Source organism: Populus trichocarpa, chromosome 6 (genome assembly GCF_000002775.5).
Source record: "Populus trichocarpa isolate Nisqually-1 chromosome 6, P.trichocarpa_v4.1, whole genome shotgun sequence".
NCBI classification, from domain to species: Eukaryota; Viridiplantae; Streptophyta; class Magnoliopsida; order Malpighiales; family Salicaceae; genus Populus; species Populus trichocarpa.
Genome location: NC_037290.2, coordinates 7,846,403 through 7,872,152, shown reverse-complemented (window position 1 = coordinate 7,872,152; position 25,750 = coordinate 7,846,403). Strand labels below are relative to the sequence as shown.

General features: G+C 30.4%; 1 protein-coding gene across 3 annotated transcripts; it reads left to right on the top strand.

The window, feature by feature from the left end:
• Positions 1 to 15,081: 15,081 nt before the first annotated feature.
• On the top strand, positions 15,082 to 24,941 carry LOC7468061 (AMP deaminase). 3 transcript variants are annotated; one of them, XM_024603418.2, is made up of 20 exons: positions 15,085 to 15,629; positions 16,542 to 16,714; positions 16,834 to 17,026; positions 17,417 to 17,595; positions 17,699 to 17,750; positions 17,844 to 17,971; positions 18,068 to 18,247; positions 18,495 to 18,562; positions 18,644 to 18,786; positions 19,359 to 19,420; positions 20,110 to 20,223; positions 20,654 to 20,794; positions 21,558 to 21,710; positions 22,087 to 22,140; positions 22,216 to 22,326; positions 22,440 to 22,613; positions 22,687 to 22,767; positions 23,465 to 23,563; positions 24,252 to 24,372; positions 24,458 to 24,941. In XM_024603418.2, exons 1-19 carry the CDS (start codon positions 15,257 to 15,259, stop codon positions 24,318 to 24,320), a joined length of 2,547 nt encoding a protein of 848 aa, XP_024459186.1. In that variant the 5' UTR covers positions 15,085 to 15,256; the 3' UTR covers positions 24,321 to 24,372; positions 24,458 to 24,941. The 3 variants fall into 3 exon arrangements, with proteins under 3 accessions (XP_052309900.1, XP_024459186.1, XP_024459185.1); XM_024603417.2 differs by having other exon boundaries at positions 15,087 to 15,629; positions 17,414 to 17,595; XM_052453940.1 differs by lacking the exon at positions 20,654 to 20,794 and having other exon boundaries at positions 15,082 to 15,629; positions 17,414 to 17,595.
• Positions 24,942 to 25,750: the final 809 nt, after the last annotated feature.

The following is a 25,750-nucleotide window of genomic DNA, read 5'->3' as shown; positions in this document are numbered from 1 at the left end:
AAAAAATTTGTAAAATACAAAAACAAATAGATTTTGTCATTAGTATGAGAAAGTTGTCCATCCAAATCTAGTTGGTTTAAATTATTTAATTTTTTATAAAAAAATAATTAATTAAATCTTTTTTTTTTTTTGAAAATCTTCAAAAACTGAATTGAGCCATGTTGAATACTGATTGGTTTTATATTTTAAAGATTAAATAAGTTAAATTTATTTTATGAACTTTTTAATTTACTATTTTTTATGAACTTTATTTAATGGATCTTTAGTGTACAGTAAGCTTATAATTTATAATGAGTTTTTTTATTTGTTTTGGTTTGATTGTTTTACCAAACGAAATTAAAAAAAAAAACATAACTGAAATTTAAAAAAAATTGTTAGATTTAGTTAATTTAAGTTAGTTTTTGTAGTTATTTCAAATAATTCAGCTAATTTGCTCGCAGGGTTGCTGCAAAGTAGTAATTAATTTTTTTATTTATGTGAAGTTTATAAATTTGTGAATATTAACATGATAAAATGGTTATATAATTATTTCTTAATTTCAATACGTGAATAATATAAAAAGAATGGCACCAGAATTAATCCCAAACTTCTTGATCAGAAAGAAATGAAATATTGAAGCACATGAGAATGGAAAAGAGGAGCACTCTCGTAACGTCGAATCAACATGATATATATTTTTTTTATTTGGATATCATCACATATTTTAAAAAATAAAATTAATCTCGTTTAAAATTTATGGTTATCCCTCTCAATAATTACATTTTCTATAAATTAAACTGTGTTATCAAATTGCAAGTGAACTTGTTTTCCATTGGCTAGACATTATGAATTTACAGAAGATAATTAATAGACTTGGGTTTCAAGTAAAGCATTCCAGTTTTAAATGAGTGAAATAGTTGCAAAACGGATTTTGTAATGATTCTTCCAAAGCTTATGTTTTAGCTTTTTAACTGTTATAATATTTTTGGATCATCATACATCAATATTAATATATATTAAGCATCCCTTTCGTATGACTTTTAAATTAAATTTTTTACCTTGAAGCAAAATTTGAAAGTTATTTTTTATAAATAACTTTATGAAAAAAATGAGTTAAGTTATAAATATATTCAACTAAAATGATTCAAAGAGATTTTAAAAAAAATGTGATATAAGTTTAAATCTATAAATTAAAGAAAAGTTTTCTTGATCATTCTATAATTCGGTCTTTATTTTACTTTATAATTATTTTTAAAAAAGTTATAATTTACATATTGAATTTTAATAAATTTTAAAATTTAACAAAATAAACATAAAAACCTTATATATATTAAATAAAAAATAGTATTCATTACTACACCACTCATTCTCTTTCTTTCTTTTTACCTCTTCTTCTCTCCTCTTTCACATTCTTTATGTCATCTTCTAAGTCAAACAAAAATCCAGAAGCAAAAATTTTCCTTTACACATCTTCTTTTCTTGTATGTTGGTGTTGGGATTGATTTCTCATGTAGAATTCAACTACAAAAGATATGTTTCAATTCTTCTCTTGAATTGATATTTCAAAATATGTTGGGAGTAAGTTTGGTAATTGTTAAATCATTAGAATATAGATTTTGTTTCCTTGATTTAACAAAAGATTAACAAATATATTTTCCTTTTTTATTTTTTTTTCAATCGATAAATAGACTCCTAAATATGCATAAAGAGTGGGAAGCAATTAATTGGATTTTTTAAATATAAATATGTATTGATCACAGATTTTGTAAAGTAGTAAGAAATATAATTGCTAAAAAGAAGGCTTTAAACAAAGAAATATGGAAAAGGATATGATATATGGTAAAAAAAAAAAAAAAGATGATGCTTTAGTTTTTAGGATTGGACTAGGCAGTCGTAGTTGATACACTCAATCTAAGTCAACGCAACTCTCTACCTTGACCAAATCATCATACAAATATTGAACAAGTTTTTTCCAGTAATTGATTAATTTGATTCAAATAACATGTTAAGATAGCTAGCTACCTTTGTATGTGAATACTAGTTAAACCATATCAATAATTTAAGTTGATTAAAACCGTAAAAACAAAGATTTGTAGGTTGTTGTAAACTTTTCAAATTCAAATGATTTGTAGGTAAATTTCAATTAAAACCTGAATTTTTTTTTTTTATGTATTCTCCAACTGTTATTAATTTACTTTGCAAAGTCTACGATAAGTTATTACTAAAGTTTTTATAGAGGCAACACATAAACATTGCTAGTACTTTCTCTCAACGATCTACCCAAACAAGCTACGTGGTTGAAGATCAATGACTGTTAAATATTACATTATTGTTATGAATATGGATGGATGTTATATCGTGGATCGTTGTGTTTTTTTATGAAATTATGTTTATTATGTGAGTGTTTAAGTATTTGTGCTTTGTTATGTTGGGTATTATGACATGTGTTAAGTATTTGTGGATGTTTATTGTGTCCAAGATTGTTATTTGCATGCCTTTGATATAATTGATATTTATTTGTATGCATTTTGACTATATTATAAAATACATTGACTATATTTTATTTTTTTAATATAAAAAATATAGCTCATACAAACATTAATATTGTACACACCAATTTAGCTATTAACAATGACTTTACATTTGCTAAGCTATCTTATATATTATGATTTTTTATATAGATTTTATGTAATTCATTTTTCATTTTCTTAACTTTATCAACTATTCACTCAACATTATTAGCATCTTATTTTTCTCTCGTAGTGAATTCAATTTCATTTATATGTTTGCACCAATTAATAAAAATCTTGTCACATTATTTTTCATCACATCTATAAAATAACTTGTTCTTACTAGCTTTTGTTTATGATATTCTAACTGCAACTCTTCTTCCACATTTCATGCACTTTCTATTCTTGAATTTTAGTTTACCAAGTTGTAGCAATTTTGCATGCTATTAGCACTTGATGTAGATGATGCAATGTTCATAATAAGTTTATATTGTGGAATTTTGGTTATGTGGTTTTGTGGAATTTTGACAAGTTTATTTGATGAAATTATAATGAAAATAAAAAAGAAAATGTTGTTGACCAATTATGGTGAAAGTTGGTTGTGTGGAGGTTTATTTGATATAATTATGGTGAAAAGAGAAAATAATATGTCTGATGGTGGGAAGATTGCTAGATTTTTTACTTGGTAAATAATGGTTGATTATAGTCAGAACTGATTGTTAAAAACTAAAATTTATGGTATTTTTGTAAATATTGAAACATTGAGCAACAACTCTTTTTTACAAAAATAAAACAATGGCTTTAGCCTTTTAGTGTTATTTTTGTTATTTTTAAGCTTGAAGAGCTATTTAGTCATTATTTAAAATATAATAGCAGTATTGTAAATAAATAATATTGTTTATTGATTGTTCTATGACAACTCCTGATGATGTAAAGGGTTGCATGCCTTAAAGGTCGGGATGTAATGTATAATTTTAAAAAACAATAATTATAAAGTGAAATGACCAAAAAAATTAATAATAAAGTGAAATGATTTTGACACCTCAATATGTTTTTAGCTCTTTCAACTTCAAATTCCTAGCTCACCTGAATGAACAAGCCTCCAGAAGGTGCAATTTACATGGTTTCTGGATAGTACTGTAGCAGGCTAAGTTTAAGGTTTTGAGCCCAATTTGTAACTCGGCCCTGACACAGCCCAGTGGACGAGCATCTATAATCCTCCATTAACGACCATCTTACTCCAGGACGCTGGCAAGTCTGCCTTCCAAAACCTGACATGTTAAATTTTGCTACTGTTATACTATGCTTGACTCGTGTTATCTTTGACTCACCTTGGAGCATGAGTCCTCACCGACATTTTCATCTTTTGAGAAAGTTTAATTAGAAGCGTTTTGAGAATAGTAGTGATTATTTTATACAATATTTTTCTATTTAAAAATATATTAAAATAATATATTTTATTTTAAATAAATTATTTTTAACATTAGTATAAAATAATTTGAAAATATCAAAATAAAATTAATTTAAATTAAAAAACAAAAAACAAAAATTAAAATTTTTTAAAACGCAAATAAAAACAGGTTATTCAGAAAGGCTATTTATTTGAAAATCCAATATTTGTTTTTTACATATTATGCAATCATAGATAGTAAAAAACATAACAGTAAAAAATATAGTCATAAAAATAAAAATAAAACTTTGATGGAAACTAGCAACATGATTCCTTTTAGATTATTGGCATCTTTAACAGAAAAAAGATTGTTTTATCTTATGATTATTTAACATTCAATCATAGAAAGATGGATGTGATATTATATCAAGAATAAATTACATATTAAACAAGTAATTTAAGAACGCTGTTGGGGATTCTCCGCGAGATCCTAATCACGGAAGATCAATCCAGATTGATTTTTTTAAAATAATTAAAATATATTTTGAATAAAAATATTTTAAAAAGAAAGTTATTTAATTTTGACCTGGTTTTATCCTGAATTATAAATTAATCCATATTTTTTACCGGATCAAGTTAGATTATTTATTATATTTTTTAAAATATAAACTAGTTTAAAATCTAGATTAACCCATTAAACAAGTTTAGATTTTAAACTGTAAATTCATTTTAATCCTCGTATTCTATCCTGAGTCATTTTAAAAAAGCCAAGTTGATATAACGTTAGTGGATATGCTTTCCACATGTTTTATAAATGAAAAACTTGTTAAACATTCTCAGCATCAACCAAATTGGACGATAACCCCGTTGATTAAGGGTCTAGAGCTTGAGCATATTCTAATTCTAGGCATTTTAAAAAGCTTCGTGGATATTAGCCAATATCGCACGTTGATGAGAGTGTTGTTGAATTCGAAATCAACTAAAGTTTAATTTATTTTTTCAATAATAAACAAAACTAAATTTATTTAAATTGAAGCTAATTAATAATTAAATCTAAATATTAGAGTAAATACCAAATTACATATTACTTAAAATAAAATCGGCACATATACAAAGTAACATAAAATACTAAACTAGCATGTCAACTAAATAAATTAAAAAATATATAAAGATATTAAATTTTGCGAGTATATATATATATATATAAGTAATAGATAATTTTTTTTAAAAAAAAAGTCATCAAACTTAATAAATCTTTGACCCAAGTTATGAATTTGATTAATTATTAATTTTTTTTAAAGCAAAACCAAACTTTTTACTTATTATTTGGTTACCTTTAAACCCACTAAGTTAACTGGATGACATTAAAACAACTCTTATATGATTTAACCGGATGACATTGAAACCAAACTTCTATTATTTGAGTTCATGAATTGCAAACTTAAAATTTTAAGTCATAAAATTTAGATTAATTCAATATATTATCATTTTAATATTAAAAATAATAATTATATATATTATTTTTAGAACAATCAAGTTAATTAAATTATATTTTAATTAGTTTTTTGATTTTTTTTAATCATTCTTAATTCTAACATGCCCATGCGTGCTGGGCCTCCCTTTATTAGGCTAGGCACAGGAGCACAATCTTTTTGGTCCACCGCCTAGCATATTTATGTAGGTTTTGGTTTTTATTGAAATATATTGTAAATAAATAACATGGCATGATATTTAAATTAATGTTATAAGTTTTTATATAAATGTTAAAATTTTTTCTTAATTATTATATTTCTAATATGCAAACATTAAAAATTAAAAAGGTTTTTCATAAATATTCAGCAAAGATGAAAATTTTGTTTCTATTGTTTATAAATATATTTTGAAAAGTTTTTATTACATTAATTTTTATTTTTTTCCCTTCAATCACATATAAAATGTTAAGATATTATTTGAATATTTTTTATTAAACTTTCTTGATTATTATGAAATGAATTTTAGATTAAAAAGATTTGTTTTTTCTATTTATTTCAAATAATAGAAGTTTTTGACAAACTTTTATTTTAATTGTTGCTACTTTTTATTAAAAAAAAACATGCTATTAATATCATTATTTTTAAGAAGGTAATAGTTTTTATGCTATGATGTAGTTGACTACTTCCTGGATAATCATATATCAGCCTTGTGTGCCAGATTTTAAAAATAGTTTGCTTATTAACATTAAATAAAAATAAAAAATTCATTTTCTTATTTGTTTTATTAATTCTTCATCGAATTTAATTTGAAACCTCCCTCCCGCAGGCCGAGTTTTATAATACCATCAAAAAGATTCTCCACGGCAGCGAGCAAGAAACTAGCTAGTTTCAAATGAAAGAATTGAGGAGTTGCAATGATAGTTTTATGGATGAACCATAACATTAGTTCGTGTTTTTAAGGAATTTTTTTTTTCAATGAAGTATCTGATAAGATGTTGGGCATATAAACCAAGTACCTAGCCAGTAACCTGGCCAGGTAGCCATTGCAGCTCGAAGCAGGATGCTCCATGAAGCACCCACTTTCTCGATACTCTCAATGCCCGTCTTCCTTTTTCCTGAACTTCAAGCTGCCAATATTATGCATATCCTCTTGCTCCAAGGGAATTTGATTCCCAGCTCCACCGAGCAGAAATGCGTCGCCCCCCATTCATTCTACTGTTGAAATTCAAGAATAAACCTAAAAGAGGAATCTGAAGTAAACTGGGGATTTTTCCATTTCTAAAAAAGAACTTGGCAAGGCAGATGTTGCAGCTATTTGGCAACAAATAAATCTGGCGTGGCAGCACGTTCCGTTTTGGTGGCGATGAATAAATTATACGGGCATAAGATTCATGATCTTATCCAACGTCAGCGTTCATTTCCACAATCAAATAATTTTAGAATTACGATACAGAGAGATTTGTCATGCAAATAAATGCTTATGAGTGCGATAATATTTTTATTTTTTATTTACAAATATATTAAAATAATATTTTTTATTTTTTAAAAATTATTTTTGATATCATCACATTAAAATAATTTTAAAATATTAAAAAAACACATTTAAAATATAAAAATAAACCCGCATATAACATGATGGAATTTTTCTGATCAATGACACACTAGCCTTAAGAGCATCAAAGAATACTAATTGTGAAAGGCAAGGAATCCTCGAATCAGGGATCAATTACGTCAGTGGTGAACATGTTATGTATTTGTGTCCACAAGAAGCACTTTGGTTTTATTGAGCAACTGCCACCGCTAAGCTCATCTAATATTTTTTCCCCTCAGAATAGATACAACAAACATGTGACCTCTACAAATTCTCTCCTATTTTATTAGACTAGTTTTTATATATGAAAATGAAGTATATTATATTTTTTGGATCGTTTTGATGTGTTAATGTTAAAAATAATCTTAAAATAAATAAAAAAGATATTGTTTTGATACATTTCCGAATAAAAAACACTTTAAAAAACAATCGTTTTCACACTCCCAAACACCTCTTAAATTACTTTGAGTGTCCTATGATTTTTTAAATCTTCTATGACCAAGGTTGCAAAGTGTGATATTTAAGAATGACCAAAGTAATTTACTCTTTATCTTATTTTAAAAATAAAATATAAATAGATATTACGGAAAGATGGGCTAGAAAAAGAAAGAAACTCTTTAAAATAATAAAAATAATAATAAATTAAACATGATCAACACGGACTAAAAGACTAAATAATTAATATTTGAAACAAGAAGGACTAATTAACTCATTTCAAAAAACTAGAGGGGCTAATTTATAATTTACTCCTAGGAGAAGAGTGAGAGGCACCACCCTCGCCATTCGACCTGCATGCGTGTTGCGTAGCGAGAGCGCTAGACAACTAATAGTTCAGCTGCATACATGCATTTGGTACAGGCAAAGAATAATGGCTAGTTCAAACTTGAGAAGTGTATAATTAACAAGCATCTACCCATTCAAGTGCCAAATTATCCAGTCTTCTTCACACTCAATAATTTATCCATTTTAGTTCCTTCTAGTTAGAGTTGCAATGGGAAACTTTATTTGGCATCATTACAAAGTTTAGAAGACTCAAAAACTGACTTGTAAAGTGGAAAAACATATCACTATTGTTGTAGAATTATGACAAGATTCTAAGAGAGAATGCAAATCTCCTGTCTTCTTGCTCCATATTGATCAAATATACTAATTAATATCCCTGGTTTTTTTCCGATTAACGTGGATGTTCACGTTAGTTAGTATGTTCCTCGATCGACTAATCATATGATTCATAAAGCTAACGACTATATAAGTCTTCAATGGCCCTGAGAAGACTCGAACTTATGATCATTAATGAGTAAATCCAAAACCTGACCAGTTGAGCTATTACTTCTATCCATGATTTCTTCATTTGTTTAGATCTAGCTATAGTAGGTTAGTGTACCTTCTTTGGATCGATGCATATCACCTAAATATATGAAGTGTCACAACCATATCTAAATTGTTTTTAAAATTATATTACATGATACTTTTTAAAATAATATTTCATTTTAAAATACATCAAAATAAATTTTTATATATTTTTTATTTTTAACATTAGTACATTAAAATTATAAAAAAAATATTAATTTAATACTTTTATGTTAAATATACTTTTAAAAAACACTCAAAATAGTTTTCTGCTTCACGAGCGCAGTCCATACACTGCCGAGCTCTTCTAAGGTCCATCGACTATATCAAATCATACAATTATAGATATGTTACCAGAAGCATAATTATATTTTGTCACGGCAAGCCCGAATGGCGTACAGTGCTAAATCATATACTCATCTTCTCCTTTAATCACAGGCACTTGGCTGAGTAGTATGTCCTCTCTTCTAATACGAGGTCGAGACAAGGAAGGTCATTTTTTATGTTTACAGAGATAAAATAGGTCATTAGGGTGAGCAAAAGTAGGCAGTTCATGAAATCATGATGAACACAGACTTCACTTGTATATTTATTTCTTACAGTAACTTTTCTTGTTTTTTTTTTGACTTATTTACACCAATACCACTATTGATTTTCTTAGTGTTTTTTTCTATATTTTTATCCTATTATAAAATGTAAAATTTTATCGTGATCCAACATTCAAATTAGAATTATGCTAAATATCATAAAACTAAATAATAAAAAATTTTACATAAAAAATTTGAATTTATGTATAATTTTATTTACTTAGATTTTCAAGATTTTCAAACAATTCATTGGGACTTTCATTCATAATTCAACTTTTCCATCAGGTTTCCTTCTCTTTCAGTTAAAAGCTATGCAATTATCAATTATACGCCGGGCTAATACCGACAGTTAGCGCTATTTGCATATAAAATCATACATTAATTTATTTTGATTTTCTTCTATTTTTCTAAATACTTTCACCCTAAATTTACATAAATTCTTCCTTTAAAATAATTATTCTATCCTATCAAGAAGTTTACGTGATTTATCACTAATTAATATTTTTTATACTGATTTTGTTATTTTCTCTCATCTAAAATTTAAGTTAATTTATTACAAATGTTCATCTTAAATCACAATAATTTTTCTCATAGTTTATTTTCCAATTAAAATTTTTTGTATTTAACACTGATTTACTAGTTTTTAGGTTAGAGGTTTATAGAAACAAACTATTAACGCCAAATTCTAACACCACTGTATTGAATAACAAAATTAAAAAAAAACATTAATTACTGTAAAAAAAACTATTCCAATTCAAAGTGATTTGTGTGGGAAACAACAGCATGTTATCCCTACCTTTTAGGTTTTTATTAATTTAAAGAAAGAGAGCAATATTGCAAGTATAATTACAAGTGGCAACCAGATACAATTTTTTTTTTTTAACATGTAACACACTTGTAATTTCAAAGACCTCGGTTGTGCACATGAACATCAAGATTTGCACATTCGCCATGGATACAGCTAGTTTATAGGTTCGGATTATACTGCAAATAGGATCATTTTTTTAAAATGTAATAAAAAAATTCAAACCTAGAGAATTATTTAGTATTGTTGTTAAATTTAGTAAAATAAGTTAAATTTAAAAAATTTTAGTCCGACCTCTTGTTTTTTTTAATTTAAAATTAAATTATATAATTTTTTTTTAATATAACCAAGTTAATTTAACCAGTTCAAAAGTAATTTTAATGACTAGTAAAAAAACTTGAGAATACAATTGAGAAAAATATAAAATTAACAAAAAAAAATCTTTTGAGGGGTTACTTCAACGTAACCTAGTCATCTTGACTAGTTTAAAAATAATTTTATTAATTAGTAGAAATATTGAGAAAAAAATTGAGAAAAAAAGGAGAAAAAAAAAGGAATGTTGAACTGAAAAAAAGAAAATCTTCAGTGAAGCTATGCAAAAGAGTCTGGGGGGTTGTTTTTATTTTTAGCACGGATGGGAATTGGATGTAGCGTTATTAAAATGTTTTTGGATGAATTAAGGGAATTTTTGGTATTGAGATTGAATCTATTTTTTTGTTATTTTTTTATTTTAAATTAATGTTTTTTAATTTTTTTGAATTATTTTAATATGTTAATTTTTAATGTCATAAATAAATTTTAAAAATAAAACAATTAATTTAATATATTTTTAAAAAATAATTTGTACAACAATATTAATTATTAAATAAACTTTAATAAGGCAATGCACAACAATCGAGAAAGGAATAAAGGATGATGAAATACAGTCACCAAGTGGAAGTACAATTTATTCGCGGGAGTCTAACGCCACACGCACTGATGTTTCTTTTTGAAACGTTTTTTTATATTTAAAGTCAGTACGTATTATTAATTTTATTTATTGTAATTATTATTGAAAAGACTTTAAAACTCCGTGTTGATATAGGTGCATTGAAAGCCATTAAAAAAGCATTGTAAGATGAGGTAATATTCTTTGTAAGATACGAGATACCTTACCTGTCCATGCATTTTAATATAAGAGCAGCAATACTGATATACGTAAATATTTTTTAAGAAGTGCTTAGTTCAATCTTAATCTATGGAAAGAGATTGAATACTTTAAAAAGTAACAATACATACTTAGGACAGTTTTAAGATTACGATAGCAATAGCAATTCAAAGTATTTTTTATTTAAAAATATATTAAAATAAATTTTTTTATTTTTAAAAAATTATTTTTAACATAAGAACAATAAAATGATCTGAAAACACAAAAAATATTTTATTTTAAACGAAAAAAATCAAAATTTTTTAGAACGCGGTTTGCACCGTGTTCCCAACCCTTACTCCATCAAGATATTGTTTTTGCATTTCAAAAGTATTTAAAAAAAATTAAAGTTTTTTATTTTTTTATTTTAAATTATTTTTTTAGTGTTTTTATATTATTTTAATATGCTAATATTAAAAATAATTTTTTAAAAATAAAAAAAAATATTATTTTAATATATTTATGAATAAAAATTATTTTGAAAAGTTAATTTGTTTGGTATTGTGATAATGGTTATTTTTAAAATATTTTTTATTTTAAAATGCAAAACAATCTAAAAATAATTTTAAAAATTAATTTGATTTTTTTTTCAAAAATAATTTCCAACCGTTAAAAAACACAGGATCTTGACAATCAACATGTGTGTTATGTGTGTTGCATCTCCTTGGCGTATTTGATGTGGTATGGATAACGAAAAGGACTCCCAGTCCACACCTTTAATTACACGAAGCCCCTCTCTTGGCCCACTCTCCCTCTAGCCCGACTATGCGTTCCAACCCTGCATCACGCCCCTTTTATCCTAATCAAAATTAATTAACCCACTTTAAATTTATAACAAAACCCACATTAAGTATAAAGGGGAAAACACTTTACTTTACACCTATTATCGGATTGTAAGTAATATTTTTCTTTCATTTTGACTCTTTTTTTTTCTTTTGTTATTGATTTTTTTAATTTATTATTAAATAATGTTTTTATGAGGATTTAAAGTTAATGATTTATTTTAATTTGTTTTTTATATAATTATTACAGCATTAAAAAAAATCTCAACATTAAAATGATATCAGAAAAACATTAAAGCATCACGATATGATCTATTTAAAAAAAAATAGTTAAATATAATTTTTTTAAAAAATTAGATTATTAAACTTTGTGGAGTCAATAACTTAATTTGTGAGTTTGACGAGTCAATCCTTGTTATCCCGGTTTGCAGGTTTAGCGGAGTAATTTTTTTTCTAATTGAACTTGATTATAATTATGTGATCGTTTATTTTTATTTTTATTGTATAGTTAAAAAAATAGTTAAAAAAACATGTTATTAAATTTTAAAAAGTTCATAGGCTTGTTGACGGGTATGACAAGTTTAACTTTTTTTTTAATAAAAATATTTTTTTCAATTTCATTATTTGATATTTATCTGATTGAAAATTAATTTTCATAATTTATTTCGATTTACTTTCTATGAGGTCATAGTTTAAAAAAACAATTTAAATATTAGTTTAATACTCAATTTTGTGATCGTTTATTTTTTTATTATGTAGTTAAATAAAAATATTTTAGAGAAAACAAGTTATCAATCCTAATAGAGTTCATTACCCGGTTTGCAGGTTTGACGTGTTGAACCGGATTACTCGATTCACGGATTTACCCATCAAACTTGATATGTTTTAGTTTTTTGTTCTTTAATTTTTTCTAATAGTGTTTTCACTTTTCTTCAATATTTGATTGGTTGAAGAAATGAATTCATGGTTTATGTTTTTCTACTTTGTATAGGGTTATCACGATCTCAAATAAATATTTTTTTAGGATTGATGCTTAATTTTGAAGGCATATAATGTTATCTTGAAATTTAATAAAAATAATTTACAAAAACAACAAAGTTATTAAAATCATTGAAGCCTATAACTTAGATCACAGAGTGACTAAGGTTGATCCAATCTGACATCATCTTAATATTAAAAAACAAAAGCCGTTTTAATTTTTTTTTTGGAAGCTATATTATGTTTGATAGTCATTAAAGTTGTTTTTAAATTTATTAAATTGAATAATTTATTTTAAATTAATTTTTATATAATTTAATTTAAAATTTAAGTTAAATAAGAAATTGAGTTGATAGGTCTGAAGATTGAAGTGATTGATTGGATTTAATGACGTTGGAAAAATAAAAATCTGTACTCTCATCTTTTTTTTTTTTTTTCTTAATTTTTATTTTAAAATAATACGATTCAAAGCGTCCTGCGGACAAATATACTACTAAAAAATCATTAAATGCACAAAAGCGGCGATTTTACAAAGCAACTCCCCTCTGCATTTTTTTTTAGCTACCTTTGAAAAGTAAATCAACTAGAAAGTGGCCCTGATCTTCCGGGCAAAAATAAATAAAAACCGGTCCTCTAATTATACGTGATTTCAGTTGATTTCTTAAACTTCAGAATTAATAATGTCACCTCGGAACAATAGGATTTACTCTGTTTTATCCTCCACCAAAACTTCAAAAAGCTCTCTCTCTATTTTTTATTTTGCTTACACAAGCTAGTTTAGCATTACTTTTTTAGCATAAAACCATGTCTTATTAGCAATAGCGGGGGTGAAAATCTATATTTTTAACTCTTTTTTTAATGTTATATGTGCTAGAGAGATTGTTCAACTTTCATATTTAAAAAGTTTTTTTTGAGCTTTCTCATCACAATCATTTTATTGTGACATAAACCAACTATAAAATATGATAAATCTTAAAATTTAAGATATTTAAAAATAAGATTGGTGTGTTGGATAATTGATTAATCTTTTAGTTCGAGTAATCTGATTCATTCTTTCTTACCAATGCGTTTGATGACTTGATATGAAAAGTCCACGTAGTTGAAATGTGACAACAAGTGGTGTCTAGTTAACCAGGTGACTAGTAGTTGGTACTTGTAAAAAGTTTCGTTTGATGAATGTAGGGACTTTCCAGTGCTTCAATTAGTAATTTGTAGAGAGAGAAAGTGCAATTATATTTTAGAAAAATAGACATTAAAATATATATGTGTGAAAGTTTTAAGAATAAGGAGATCATAGACTTGAAGTTTGAAGGATTCATGATGTATTTATGATCCATGAATTTTGTCATTTTGTGGAGAAGAAAGACTAAAATGTAATTTTACTCTTGTGATATTTTGAGTCGTATTCCACTCAAAATAATACGACTGGATTGATAAAAAATACTGAGGGATTCGCGTGATGTCTTGAAAAAAAATATCATTAGAGTGTTGGGCTCGGATAAGGTTTCAGAGCCCATTAAATATGAAAAATAAATCCAAGTGCGCTGCTTTAACCCAAGCATGTTGGGCTCAAACATGGTAACCTGAGCCCAAAAGGGTGGTGGGGTGCATGCCGAGCACTAAAGGTGCTGGGCAGCATGCCAGCACCCCGACAAGGCTGGATGTGTCACTTTTAGCACTAAGGGTGTTGTGCAATATGTCGAGCTTGAACGTGACAATCCAAACTCATAGGAGTACCGGGCGCATGCTCATCACTAAGGGTGCTAGGCAACACACCCAGCAAGGTTGGCCATCCACCCATTAATAGGCTTGCTCCTGATGGGCTCGGGCCCCGAGCCCATGCACCCTGATAGAAGTTTGGCTCAGGCGTGATAGCTCGAGCCCATACAAATGTTTTTAGGCTTTTCAGAAAGTATCCATGCAACATTAAGAAGGATTTGTTTTAAAGCCTATTTAATAACTCCTTTTAGCATTTTGTTTATTAAAACACAAAGTATATACATGTTATTAAAATAATATTTTATTACATGAGCCATGTAATGACACAGTCACACATAGATATGTTTCTTCTTGTATAAAATGCACTCTCAATTGCAATCTTAACCAAACTTTTATTTTTCCCTTTAAGCATTATAATAATTTCTTTGTAAATGAAATATTTTCTTAAATGTTGCTCTCTCCCTTCTATAGGCACAAAACAACCTTTAAACCGACTAGTACATCAAGTTAACGTCGGCACATCAAAAAGAAAAACAACTCTATATTATTCTATGAAGATGCCCTTTCATATAGTAAAAGGGTAATTTTGGCTGATGTTAATTTTTAATGAGCAAATTTATATAGCTAGATGACTGATTTAAACTTTTTTTTTTTAAATCTCTGAGAGAGAGGGAGAGAGAGAGAGAGAGCGAGGGAGAGAGAGTATGGACTCTTCTAAATTTCGCCTATAAATATCCAAACCAGCCGCGCTTGGCTAAAAAAAAAAACGCACACCTCCTCTTCTCGCCTGCCCCTCTCTCTAGTCTCTACTATTCAGCCAGACCATCCACAACTCTCACCATTTCCCTGCAGAAATCCTCCTTTCCTGAGAGAGAAAGAAAGAGATATTTTTTAGAGAGAGAAAGTAATGGATGCGTACGCGCTGCATCTAGCGATGGCGGCTCTAGTAGGAGCATCATTTGTGGCAGTATCCGCTTATTATATGCACCGCAAAACCCTAACTCAACTCCTCGAGTTCGCGAAGACGGTAGAGAGAGAACGAGAACGAGACGACAACTCCGACGGCGGAGGATCGTCGCCGCAGAATTTGAAAAAGAGTAGGAGTCACGGACGGAGGAAAGGGAGTAATGGTCACTACAACAAGCGTGGCTCAGCTTCGTTACCGGATGTGACGGCAATTTCTGGTGGTGGAATTGATGGAGAGGAGAAACGTAACGGTCAGGTGCTTTATGTCGAAGGGATTCCTGCTGGATTGCCTAGGCTTCATACTTTGCTTGAAGGTATGACCATGCCGGACTTCTCGCCGGAGTGAATATTTTAAGCTAGGCTTGAATTCGACGGCTCTGATAATTTAATTTATAATAATCTATAACAGCGCAGTTAAATGATACTTCAGGAGTATTTTAGATTAAATTAATAACTCTGTTGTGTGTATGATATATTCAATATAATATATTTATGTGAATGGTTGATTTCTGGTTTGTATTTAATATGATTGCTGCTTGTGGAGATTATTAGTATTGTTGAAATGCCTGCGAGAGCAAGGAGTTGGGGTTTTAAGGTAAATTTAAAACCCCGAGCATTTAAGTACAAGTCCCTGGTTTCTGGTCAAAGTTCCTACCTATCAATTTTTTGAAAGAAATTTGCATTATAAATAATCACCAGTTTGCAATTCTTAAGGATGATGCTAAAAGAGGGATGAACAAATAAAAAATAGATTATGCATGGATTTTAAACCAAGCAATACCAGAATCATCTTTATTAATATCTAGCTTGTAGAAGAGGTAAAGTGTAAGAAATTATTATCTGCTATGAATTCTCGGGGTAGAAAGCTCATCATTCATGAGGAAATCTATATGTGGCAAAGGCAAATAAGGAAACTAAACTTTGGGATTAAACTAAATCGACTTGATAAACACATTGGAAATGCTCCAGAGTCCTATTGGCTTCTTTATCTAGCCAATTACAGTTGTCCTCCAACAATTGAACTTTGCTGCTCTTCTCTGTGCCTTTTAATAAAAACCTACTCCCTCTTTGCCCTTTTTAGCTATAGCTTCAAATGGTACTAACTCGAAATGACTTGGAATTCTATTGCAATTTTCTTTACTTTATTTTTAATTTTTCACCTTTTCATTAGAGGTGGAGAGTTGTAATCCTGTTTGCTGAATAAATCCAGTATTGTTCTGTCCCAGGGAAATCTGCTGGACATGTCAAGAGACCTGCAAGTTTTATCAGACCAACTTCTCCAAAGTCTCCTGGTGCCAGTGCGAGTGCCTTTGACAGCGTGGAAGGATCAGATGATGAAGATAATATGACTGGCAATTCTAAACTAGACACTACATATCTGCATATCAATGGAAATGCTGTGAGTTTTTGATCTTGCAAATGCATATCACTCTCTCTAACATGTGCATGTGTGCACAATTAATGCTCATTTTGAACTGAGTTTCCTTCCGTTCTTAATTTTGTGGCATGCATGTTTAGGATATAAAGGATGTTTTACCACAACACATTAATGCAAATGGAGACCAAATGCCTATACCTGCTTCAAGCATGATTCGATCCCATAGCGTGTCTGGTGACCTGCATGGTGTTCAGCCAGATCCTTTTGCAGCTGATATTCTAAGGAAAGAGCCAGAACAAGAAACTTTTGCTCGACTTAAAATTTCTCCTATGGGTATTGACTACTACTCATCTGTACTTACTGTTAATTATCCTTGGTTTGGCTTGCTTTTTTCTTTTTTCATAGAATGGTGAATATCTAATGGGCTTGTCTTATCCTAATCAATGAATTTTTGAGCATAGTGTCTGAATTTGCTGCTATACTCCATAACAGTGCATGTTGAATGGCTGCAAAAGGCAACCAGTTGCTTAAGTTTTATCATGAAACATACATATGTTTGTATGCAAGTTCTTTAAAAGGAATGATGCAGAATACACGTGTATTCTGCAATGTATACATGTATAAAATTTCTCTGCTCGTCTCTACTTGTCTCTTTATTTTCTTAATTAATTTGTATGCGAGTCTATTTATTTGAATTATTCAAATTTTATTTTGTTTCAGCAGAGGTGCCATCACCAGATGAAGTGGATTCCTATATAGTTCTTCAAGAATGCCTTGAAATGCGAAAAAGATATGTATTCAAGGAAGCTATTGCTCCATGGGAGAAAGAAATTATTTCTGACCCTAGTACACCAAAGCCTAATCCTGACCCGTTCTCCTATACCCCAGAGGGAAAATCTGATGTGAGTATGTGTTTGATTTTGGCATTTTGTGGAACAACTAGTTAGGATTATGCTGTACTTACTTTTTTTTGATAATTTATACCTTCCATTTTTTTTTGCACAGCATTATTTTGAGATGCAAGATGGGGTCATCCATGTCTATCCAAATAAAGATTGTAAGCTATGAGCTTTGGTTTCTTGTTTGTTATGATTCAATCCTTGTTTCATTATGGGGATGTTATATGCTTACTTTTGTCATCTTTTCTCAGCTAAGGAAGAACTTTTTCCTGTTGCTGATGCAACAATGTTTTTCACTGATTTGCATCACATACTTCGAGTTATTGCGATTGGAAATATCAGGACTCTATGTCATCATCGGCTGAATCTCCTAGAACAAGTAGAAATTTTTTTCATTGACTGTCACAATTCATTAAGAGGTACTTTTCCTTAATAATTAGATCTATGGCTCTATGGTTATCTTAATGTTTTTCAGAAATTCAACCTTCATCTGATGCTTAATGCGGATAGAGAGTTTCTCGCTCAGAAAAGTGCTCCACATCGTGACTTCTATAATGTCAGGAAAGTTGATACACATGTTCATCATTCTGCGTGCATGAACCAGAAACATCTTTTAAGGTTTATAAAGTCAAAATTGAGGAAAGAGCCTGACGAGGTAAAGATTTGGATTTCTCTGCTGATGCATTGTAGTCCCTTTTTTTCTTTCCTGAACTAAAACAATGTACACCTTTCTCTTCTTTTCTTTCACCATTGGCAATGGACCATTAATCATTGCCATATTCTTGTGCAATTAACCAGTACTTTAATATCATGTTCACATAAACATTATAATACAATCTGATTGTTAGGTGGATATTTATTACATATTTGTTGATTTCTTGAACTTTTTTTTGCTGTTTCAGGTTGTAATTTTTCGAGATGGAACATACTTGACATTGAAAGAAGTGTTTGAGAGTTTGGATTTGACTGGGCAAGGAACTTTTATTGCTGTTCTCATTTTTATATTGTTGTATAGAGAATGGTGGTATCTTATCGACATTTGTTTGCACAGGTATGATCTCAATGTTGACCTTTTAGATGTTCATGCGGACAAGAGCACGTTTCATCGCTTTGATAAGTTCAACCTGAAGTACAATCCTTGTGGTCAGAGTAGGCTCAGGGAGATTTTCCTTAAACAAGATAACCTTATCCAAGGTACATCTTAATTTTTTCTCGAGTACAAAAGTACTGATTTCCTCTCTGATTTTGATTTCTTTTTTCTAGGTGGGTGGATAGAAAGTTCACTCCTTTGTGCTCTAGAAGCACAATTGTGAAAAAAGAACATGGGCAATGAAAAAACATGCATTACTTCTTGTATAGGAAACTTTCTTCTAATCTATTCCCAAGGGAACAACCTAGTGGTTAAAAACTCAAAACTTCTTGCTTAGAGGTTCAGGTTACAGTTCTGTGATGAGTGAGTGATGTTTTGTTGAAAGGGGAGGATTACCTCTTTGGTGTGTTGCTCAAGGCTGGTAGGCCTCCCAATGAACCACAAAAAAAGTTTCAATCCTAGTACTAAAATGTCACACATGTGACTCAAGTTTAATTTTACATGCTCAAATCTTACAGTGGTTACATGGTTCATTTTACATGCTTGCATCTTGTAGTGTTTACATGGTTCTTATGTCACGATGTTCTATATTGTTTTCCACTAGTTTGTAATTTCCCTGCTAATTATACTTTCTGCATTGTCTTATCTATGCTTATTTCTGTATGTTGATGAGCAGGCCGTTTCCTTGGTGAACTGACAAAACAAGTCTTTTCTGATCTCGTTGCTAGTAAATATCAGGTACTTCTTTTTCCTATTTGTAGATGATTTTTATACATAGATGTAGATTCTGGTTTCCTTATTCTATTGTGCATTTTTCAATGATATTTAAACTTGTGATATTGCATATTCTTTGTTAAATGCTTGAAAGCAGTAGTACATTCGAGATCGTTTGGTAAAAATTTGTTGCCTACAGTGATCAAGAAATGTCAGTGACACCAAATTCATGATTTAAGACCATGTTTCTTTGTTGTGTTTCTGTTTTTGTTTATTCTTTTCTCGTTCTCTAGAATTGATCTGATTAGAAAGATATGCTTAGAAGGTATATTTTAGTTTTTGGATGCGAAATTCTTGAATTTTATAGTCATGAATTTAGAGTGAGTCAGGATTTGAGGTGTTGGTTTATTACTACACACACCATGCTAATCATGACAGGAGCGATGAACTTGTACCATAACATTAATGTAAGAGAGTTTTGAAGCTTTTCTGATCATTGTATCTTGATAGTTTGCTTTACCAATCCTATCCTGATTGAGGCTCACATGGTGACATTAGCTGCTCTTACTTTCATTAGAGGTTAACCAGATTAAATAGGAGAGATGTGTTTCCTAAGAAGCATCTACAATATGCTTTTGCAATCACTTGCACTTTTCCATGTACTTGTTTTCAATGTTACTACTTATGCATGTAACATGTTTTTGTTATTGCAGATGGCTGAATATAGAATATCAATATATGGTAGAAAGCAAAGTGAATGGGACCAATTGGCTAGTTGGATAGTGAATAATGAATTGTACAGCGAAAATGTTGTTTGGTTAATCCAGGTATTGACTCAATATATCTAAATCCCTATTAATGAAGGTTATTTTTTAAGATATACTCGGGGAGGCTTTTCCCTTGTTCCATTTTATATCGATGTGTGTCATGTGCTCTGTGATGTTAATTCACAGAACTTGCACATTATTATTGATATTCCTGTTTCACACTGAAATTAATTCCAATTCTTTATTAGTATGTCTCCCCTCCTTTTGGCACCGTGAACTTAAGCTCAAGGAAGCATCTAAAAGCTTACACTTTTATCATTTTTTTTGTTTCTTAATAGCAGAACCTTTGCAAAGGTGTTTAGCTAGCTGAGTGACTCTGGGGTTTTTGACTGTTGGTTGAGCATTTGGTTTACTATGAGATGCCAAGACCTGTATAAAAAATTTAGTCAGTATTTAATTTCATGTTGTGTAATATCTTGTGCATTTTCAGCTTCCAAGACTGTATAATATCTACAAGGAAATGGGGATTGTGACATCATTTCAGAATATTCTTGATAATATCTTCATGCCGCTTTTTGAGGTTACAGTTGATCCAGATTCGCATCCTCAGCTGCATGTTTTCTTAAAACAGGTTTGCCATTTTCTAAACAGACTATTATTTTTCAGATAGCATCACAGGGTGTACAAGATATTTTCTTCGAATTGAAATACTGAAAGTATTTGTGGTGCTCACCACCTCCATTTTATCACCAAACTAGTAGCAACTCCCGTGGCCTTTCTTGTTGTGATGTTCAGAGGATCTAGTAGTTATGTATGTAGACAATTAAAATCATCAACTGGCATGACTATGATATGAGTTATTGATAACAGATTTAGTCCCGCTCGGTTAGTAGTTCTTTTCTGTTTTCAGATGACATTGGTGTTTTTATTTGTCTTCATTTTTGTTGTGTATATGCACATTGTATGTGCTTCCCTTTACTACATTACTAAAATAAAGGGGGCTTAACTACAATGTTCCTTGCTGCAATGTGCTATTTTTTCTCATCTGTTTGTTTTATTGGGAAGCGTTGTTGAATGAAGATCACAAGTCAATGAGATCTCTGCCAGAATAATTTTTCAACAAGTGTAACTGGGAAAATCTGGCATGGTTGTCAATGAAAACGTGTGACTTGGAACTTTATGATGGATCAAGTACAATAAGCAAGTAATACAATTACCTGGGGTGGTTGGGGGATGTTAAAATTTCATCATCTTTTGTTTCCTCCTTTGAAAACATAACCTGAACCTCCTATCCTTGCAGAGATCATTATGAGGCTCTAAGGGTGTTTGACATCCAACTTTATTTGCCCCTTTTATTGAATAATGGCCAGCTTATCATTTGTTTTAATTCTCAGGTTGTTGGGTTGGACTTGGTTGATGATGAAAGCAAACCTGAAAGACGCCCGACGAAGCACATGCCTACACCAGTTCAATGGACCAATGTGTTCAATCCTGCGTTTTCATATTATGTTTATTACTGTTATGCCAACCTCTACACATTAAACAAGGTCCCTGTTATGCTTCAAAAACAGAAACAATACTTTATCTTAAATAGTTGTCTTGCATGTTTTGCCATGATTTTTCCTTTTCTTGTCATGATATCTTCAGTCTCAAACAAGAAAAGTAATTCTAGGTTTTTACATTTTGACGTCATGATCTAGATTGAACTTCTGCCACATAAGATAGAAAAATGTAACCATCAAAATGATTTCATGTTTTCTGAACATGGATTAGTAGCTTTTCTCGCAGCTCGATCTGACATTCCTTCTCAATGTTTCTACTAGCTGGCTGTTCTCTTCCTGACTTGCTGATTAATAATTGCTAAATGCTAGTGCTTTCCTCTTGATGTAACATTTCCTAACCTATTTCAACGTTGTTTTTCAGCTTCGTGAGTCAAAGGGCATGACAACTATCAAATTCCGTCCCCATTCTGGAGAGGTATTCATTTCAGCTTCCTTTTACTTGCACAAATGTTGAGATTTTCTGCTGCCTCACATAAATAACCTTTTTCAGGCTGGTGATATTGATCATCTTGCTGCCACATTTCTTACATGTCATAATATTGCCCATGGGATCAATTTGAGGAAATCTCCAGTACTTCAATATTTGTATTATCTGGCACAGGTATGGAAGATATATTCTTTTTATTATGATTATTATATTAAATTGATTTTATGTACTTTGTTTTTTGTGACATTAATGGGCAACGGTGCCTTTTTTTTTAATATTTAATACAGATTGGCTTGGCTATGTCTCCTCTGAGCAACAATTCCTTATTTTTAGACTACCATAGGAACCCTTTCCCTATGTTTTTCTTAAGGGGTCTCAATGTTTCCCTTTCAACCGATGATCCGCTCCAAATCCATTTAACAAAAGAGCCCTTGGTGGAAGAATATAGCATAGCTGCTTCTGTAAGTTCTCCTTTTCTCACCTGAAGTGAAAGATTTGTGAGGTCAAATACATTATCACAAGCTTTCTTGACAGGTGTGGAAGTTGAGTTCATGCGATCTGTGTGAGATTGCCCGAAATTCAGTCTACCAATCAGGTTTCTCGCATGCTTTGAAGGTAAGTTCTTAGCTTGATTTAAGATTCTGAAATTTATAAAAGAAAGGATCTGGTGCTGGTGCCACAAGTTTTGTTACGGAAAAGAATCATATAAAACGGTCAACATCTTTGATGTTTTCCATTTATAGTCACTAAGTTCCTTGGTTTCCTTCATCGTAATTACTGAGTTGCTTGATTGATTACTCTTTTTTTATTTTTTTATTTCATCGACTCACTTTGTACCAAGAGTGTTTATTCTCTTAATTTATAAGCTTAACAAGTTAAATAGCCTGAGATGGGGATGAGAATATTCAAATTGGCCATGAAAAGATTTTTCCTTTCAGGTATTGCTTTCAAAATATCATTTGTTGCCCATGCCTAAGAAGAATAATAAAGATGTATTTGCAAATATTGTGTGTTTGCAAAATAAATATCTTTTCTTGGATTCATTTCCATGGGGAACCTAGTCTGACTTGGGTTTTGGGTTGTCTTTGAAGGGGAGTGATTTGTCCCCATGACAGTGACAACCATCATAAATGAACTGAATGTATTGAAATGGGTACATCTTATGACCAGACTAATTCATGTGCTCCAAATATATCAATGTCTGTTGTGCTACTTTGATTTCGATTAAACAAAATATGAGGGTTTATGATTTATATAGTAAATGCTTTTAAATCTAATCTCTGGGCATTTGCCTTTGAAATTTCTGCTTCAGTCGCACTGGATTGGTAAAGAGTACTACAATAGAGGACCAGATGGAAATGATATTCACAAGACAAATGTGCCTCATATCCGGGTGGAATTTCGAGACACGGTATGGACCTGATTCCTAACCTTATCATATTGACTCGTTTAAACAAGAAGCGATGAACTTTTGCCTGGGTTGTTCAAAGGTTGTCTCTTTTTTTACTATACACAATGAGTGGGCAATGCCCTCTTGAAGCACTAGGATGTCAAATTCCTTGACGTAGTATGGAGAGGAAACAGCAAGAATGAAGTTGGAACAAAGATAGTTTAAATAAGAACCTCAAGTTTCGGTGCATATTTTAGAACTTCACCATTTGCTCATGTTCACAACCTATTTATACCAGGGAGATTCTTTGTTACTACGGCAACTTAGCTATCAAGTAATGACGACTACTTTATCATTGAGCAAAACAAATATAATAAAATAATGCTAAGCTCCTGCATCATCTCCTTAGTTACTAAGCAAGATATATATAATAAAATATAGTAAGCTCCTGCATCAATCCTGCACCCCCAACCCCTCTCCCATAACTAATCCCTCCCTGTTTTTTTGTGCTACTCCTTTTGGCTTCGTTTACTTTTTATCTGAAAGAGAAGCAAATAGGTAGACCATTGTGTAATCAGAGTGATGCACATGTGGAAGGTCAGGTAGCAAGCAGCTTTCATATTCATATGCTTCTCCTGATTTTTGTTTTCTGCCGAAACATTTTTGTCCTGATGGGTTAGATTTAACCAATGAGATACTTTCCTTGCAGATATGGAGAGATGAGATGCAGCAGGTTTATCTTGGCAAGGCCATTATCCCCAAAGAAGTGGACAAGTAAATAGTGGAGAGCTGCCTTAGCCCATTCTTACGTGCTTACTTGAATTACAAAGGTGCTATCAGATTCCATACCCTTTTACATTATCATCTTTTTGGCTGAACCGAGTTTGATAAACTGGGCTTCTATTATTGTCGCAGTGGGTCAACAGAATTCCGCTTGCTCGTTAAACATGAGATAAGCTGTATACTATGATCGTGCATTTGAGATGATCATTCACAGCCTCCATAAAAAAAAGGGAATGGCTTTGTGCAGAGCAACAAAGCTAACAAATGCTTACAAGGTTTGAGAACGAGGGCTATGCAAATGATGCAGTTGTTGACTTGGTGGTCTGCTGTTATCAATAAGATGCCAATCTTGAGCCAAAACAAATATATTAGGTAGAGGTTTAAGAATAAAATTATGAGGCATAGTAAGAGTTTTGTATGGTTCACTCGTTGCAATGTCAGATGATAGTGTAGCCAATAGCAAGAAGGAAAAGGATAGTCTCTTGCTTTAATTTTGTTTCTAGATAAATGCCCCCTCAAATTTTGGTTGAGTTTCATGCCATGCAGATGTTTATCATGAATTTGGCCAGCGGCGTGTAACCCAAAATTCTCTGGTAAGTTAAATTCTCTTTTTTTACCGGGTCGAATTCTTTTCTTATTTGCATCTTGTTTTGTTGGGGCCCGCCATTTTTTGCTATGCTAGTGTAGTAGTGACTGGTGAGATAGGGTCGGGACATGTTGAACCGTTGAAAGTTCTTGACAGGATTTAAATCTACGGCTCCTTTCTTATTTTAAGTCTCAGTGACCTGGATCCATAGTGTGCTAAAGAAATGAATGCATACCATCCTTCTCCTTGAATTCTGGAAGTTCCTAATGCTGTGTAAAACCATGAGGAAATTTCTTTAGAGAAAATGATTTGCGCGTTCTGACATTACCAAATTGGATCCTTGGATATTATAATTAGGAGTTACTAGGTTATTTCATTAAAGTGAATGTAAAATCACAATATTTAGATCTCGATAACTCTTTAGTTGTCATTTGATCGGGTCAAACTTGAATTGTGGAGTTGTGTTCTTGAAGTGAGAGAAATCAAAGGACTAAAAAAATAAGAGGCCATGCGCGTAACTTCAAAGGCCACCTAAACTAAAAAAATAAGAGACAATGCGCTTAACTTCAAAGGTCACGGTAAATAAAATGTGGTAAGAATTTTTTATAAAGTAAATTAAGAAATAGTTTAAACATTAAAATGATTTTTATTAAATTAAATAATATTTTTTTATTTAATTATATGTTAAAAAATACTGAAGAATAATGCACAATCAACTAAATATTAAGGGTGGAATTATAAAAAAATTTAACAAAAAATTAATGAATTTGAAAAATAAAAAAACAAATAAAAAAAATTAATGAACAAAAAAAGTCAATATAAGAATCTCTTTTATTACC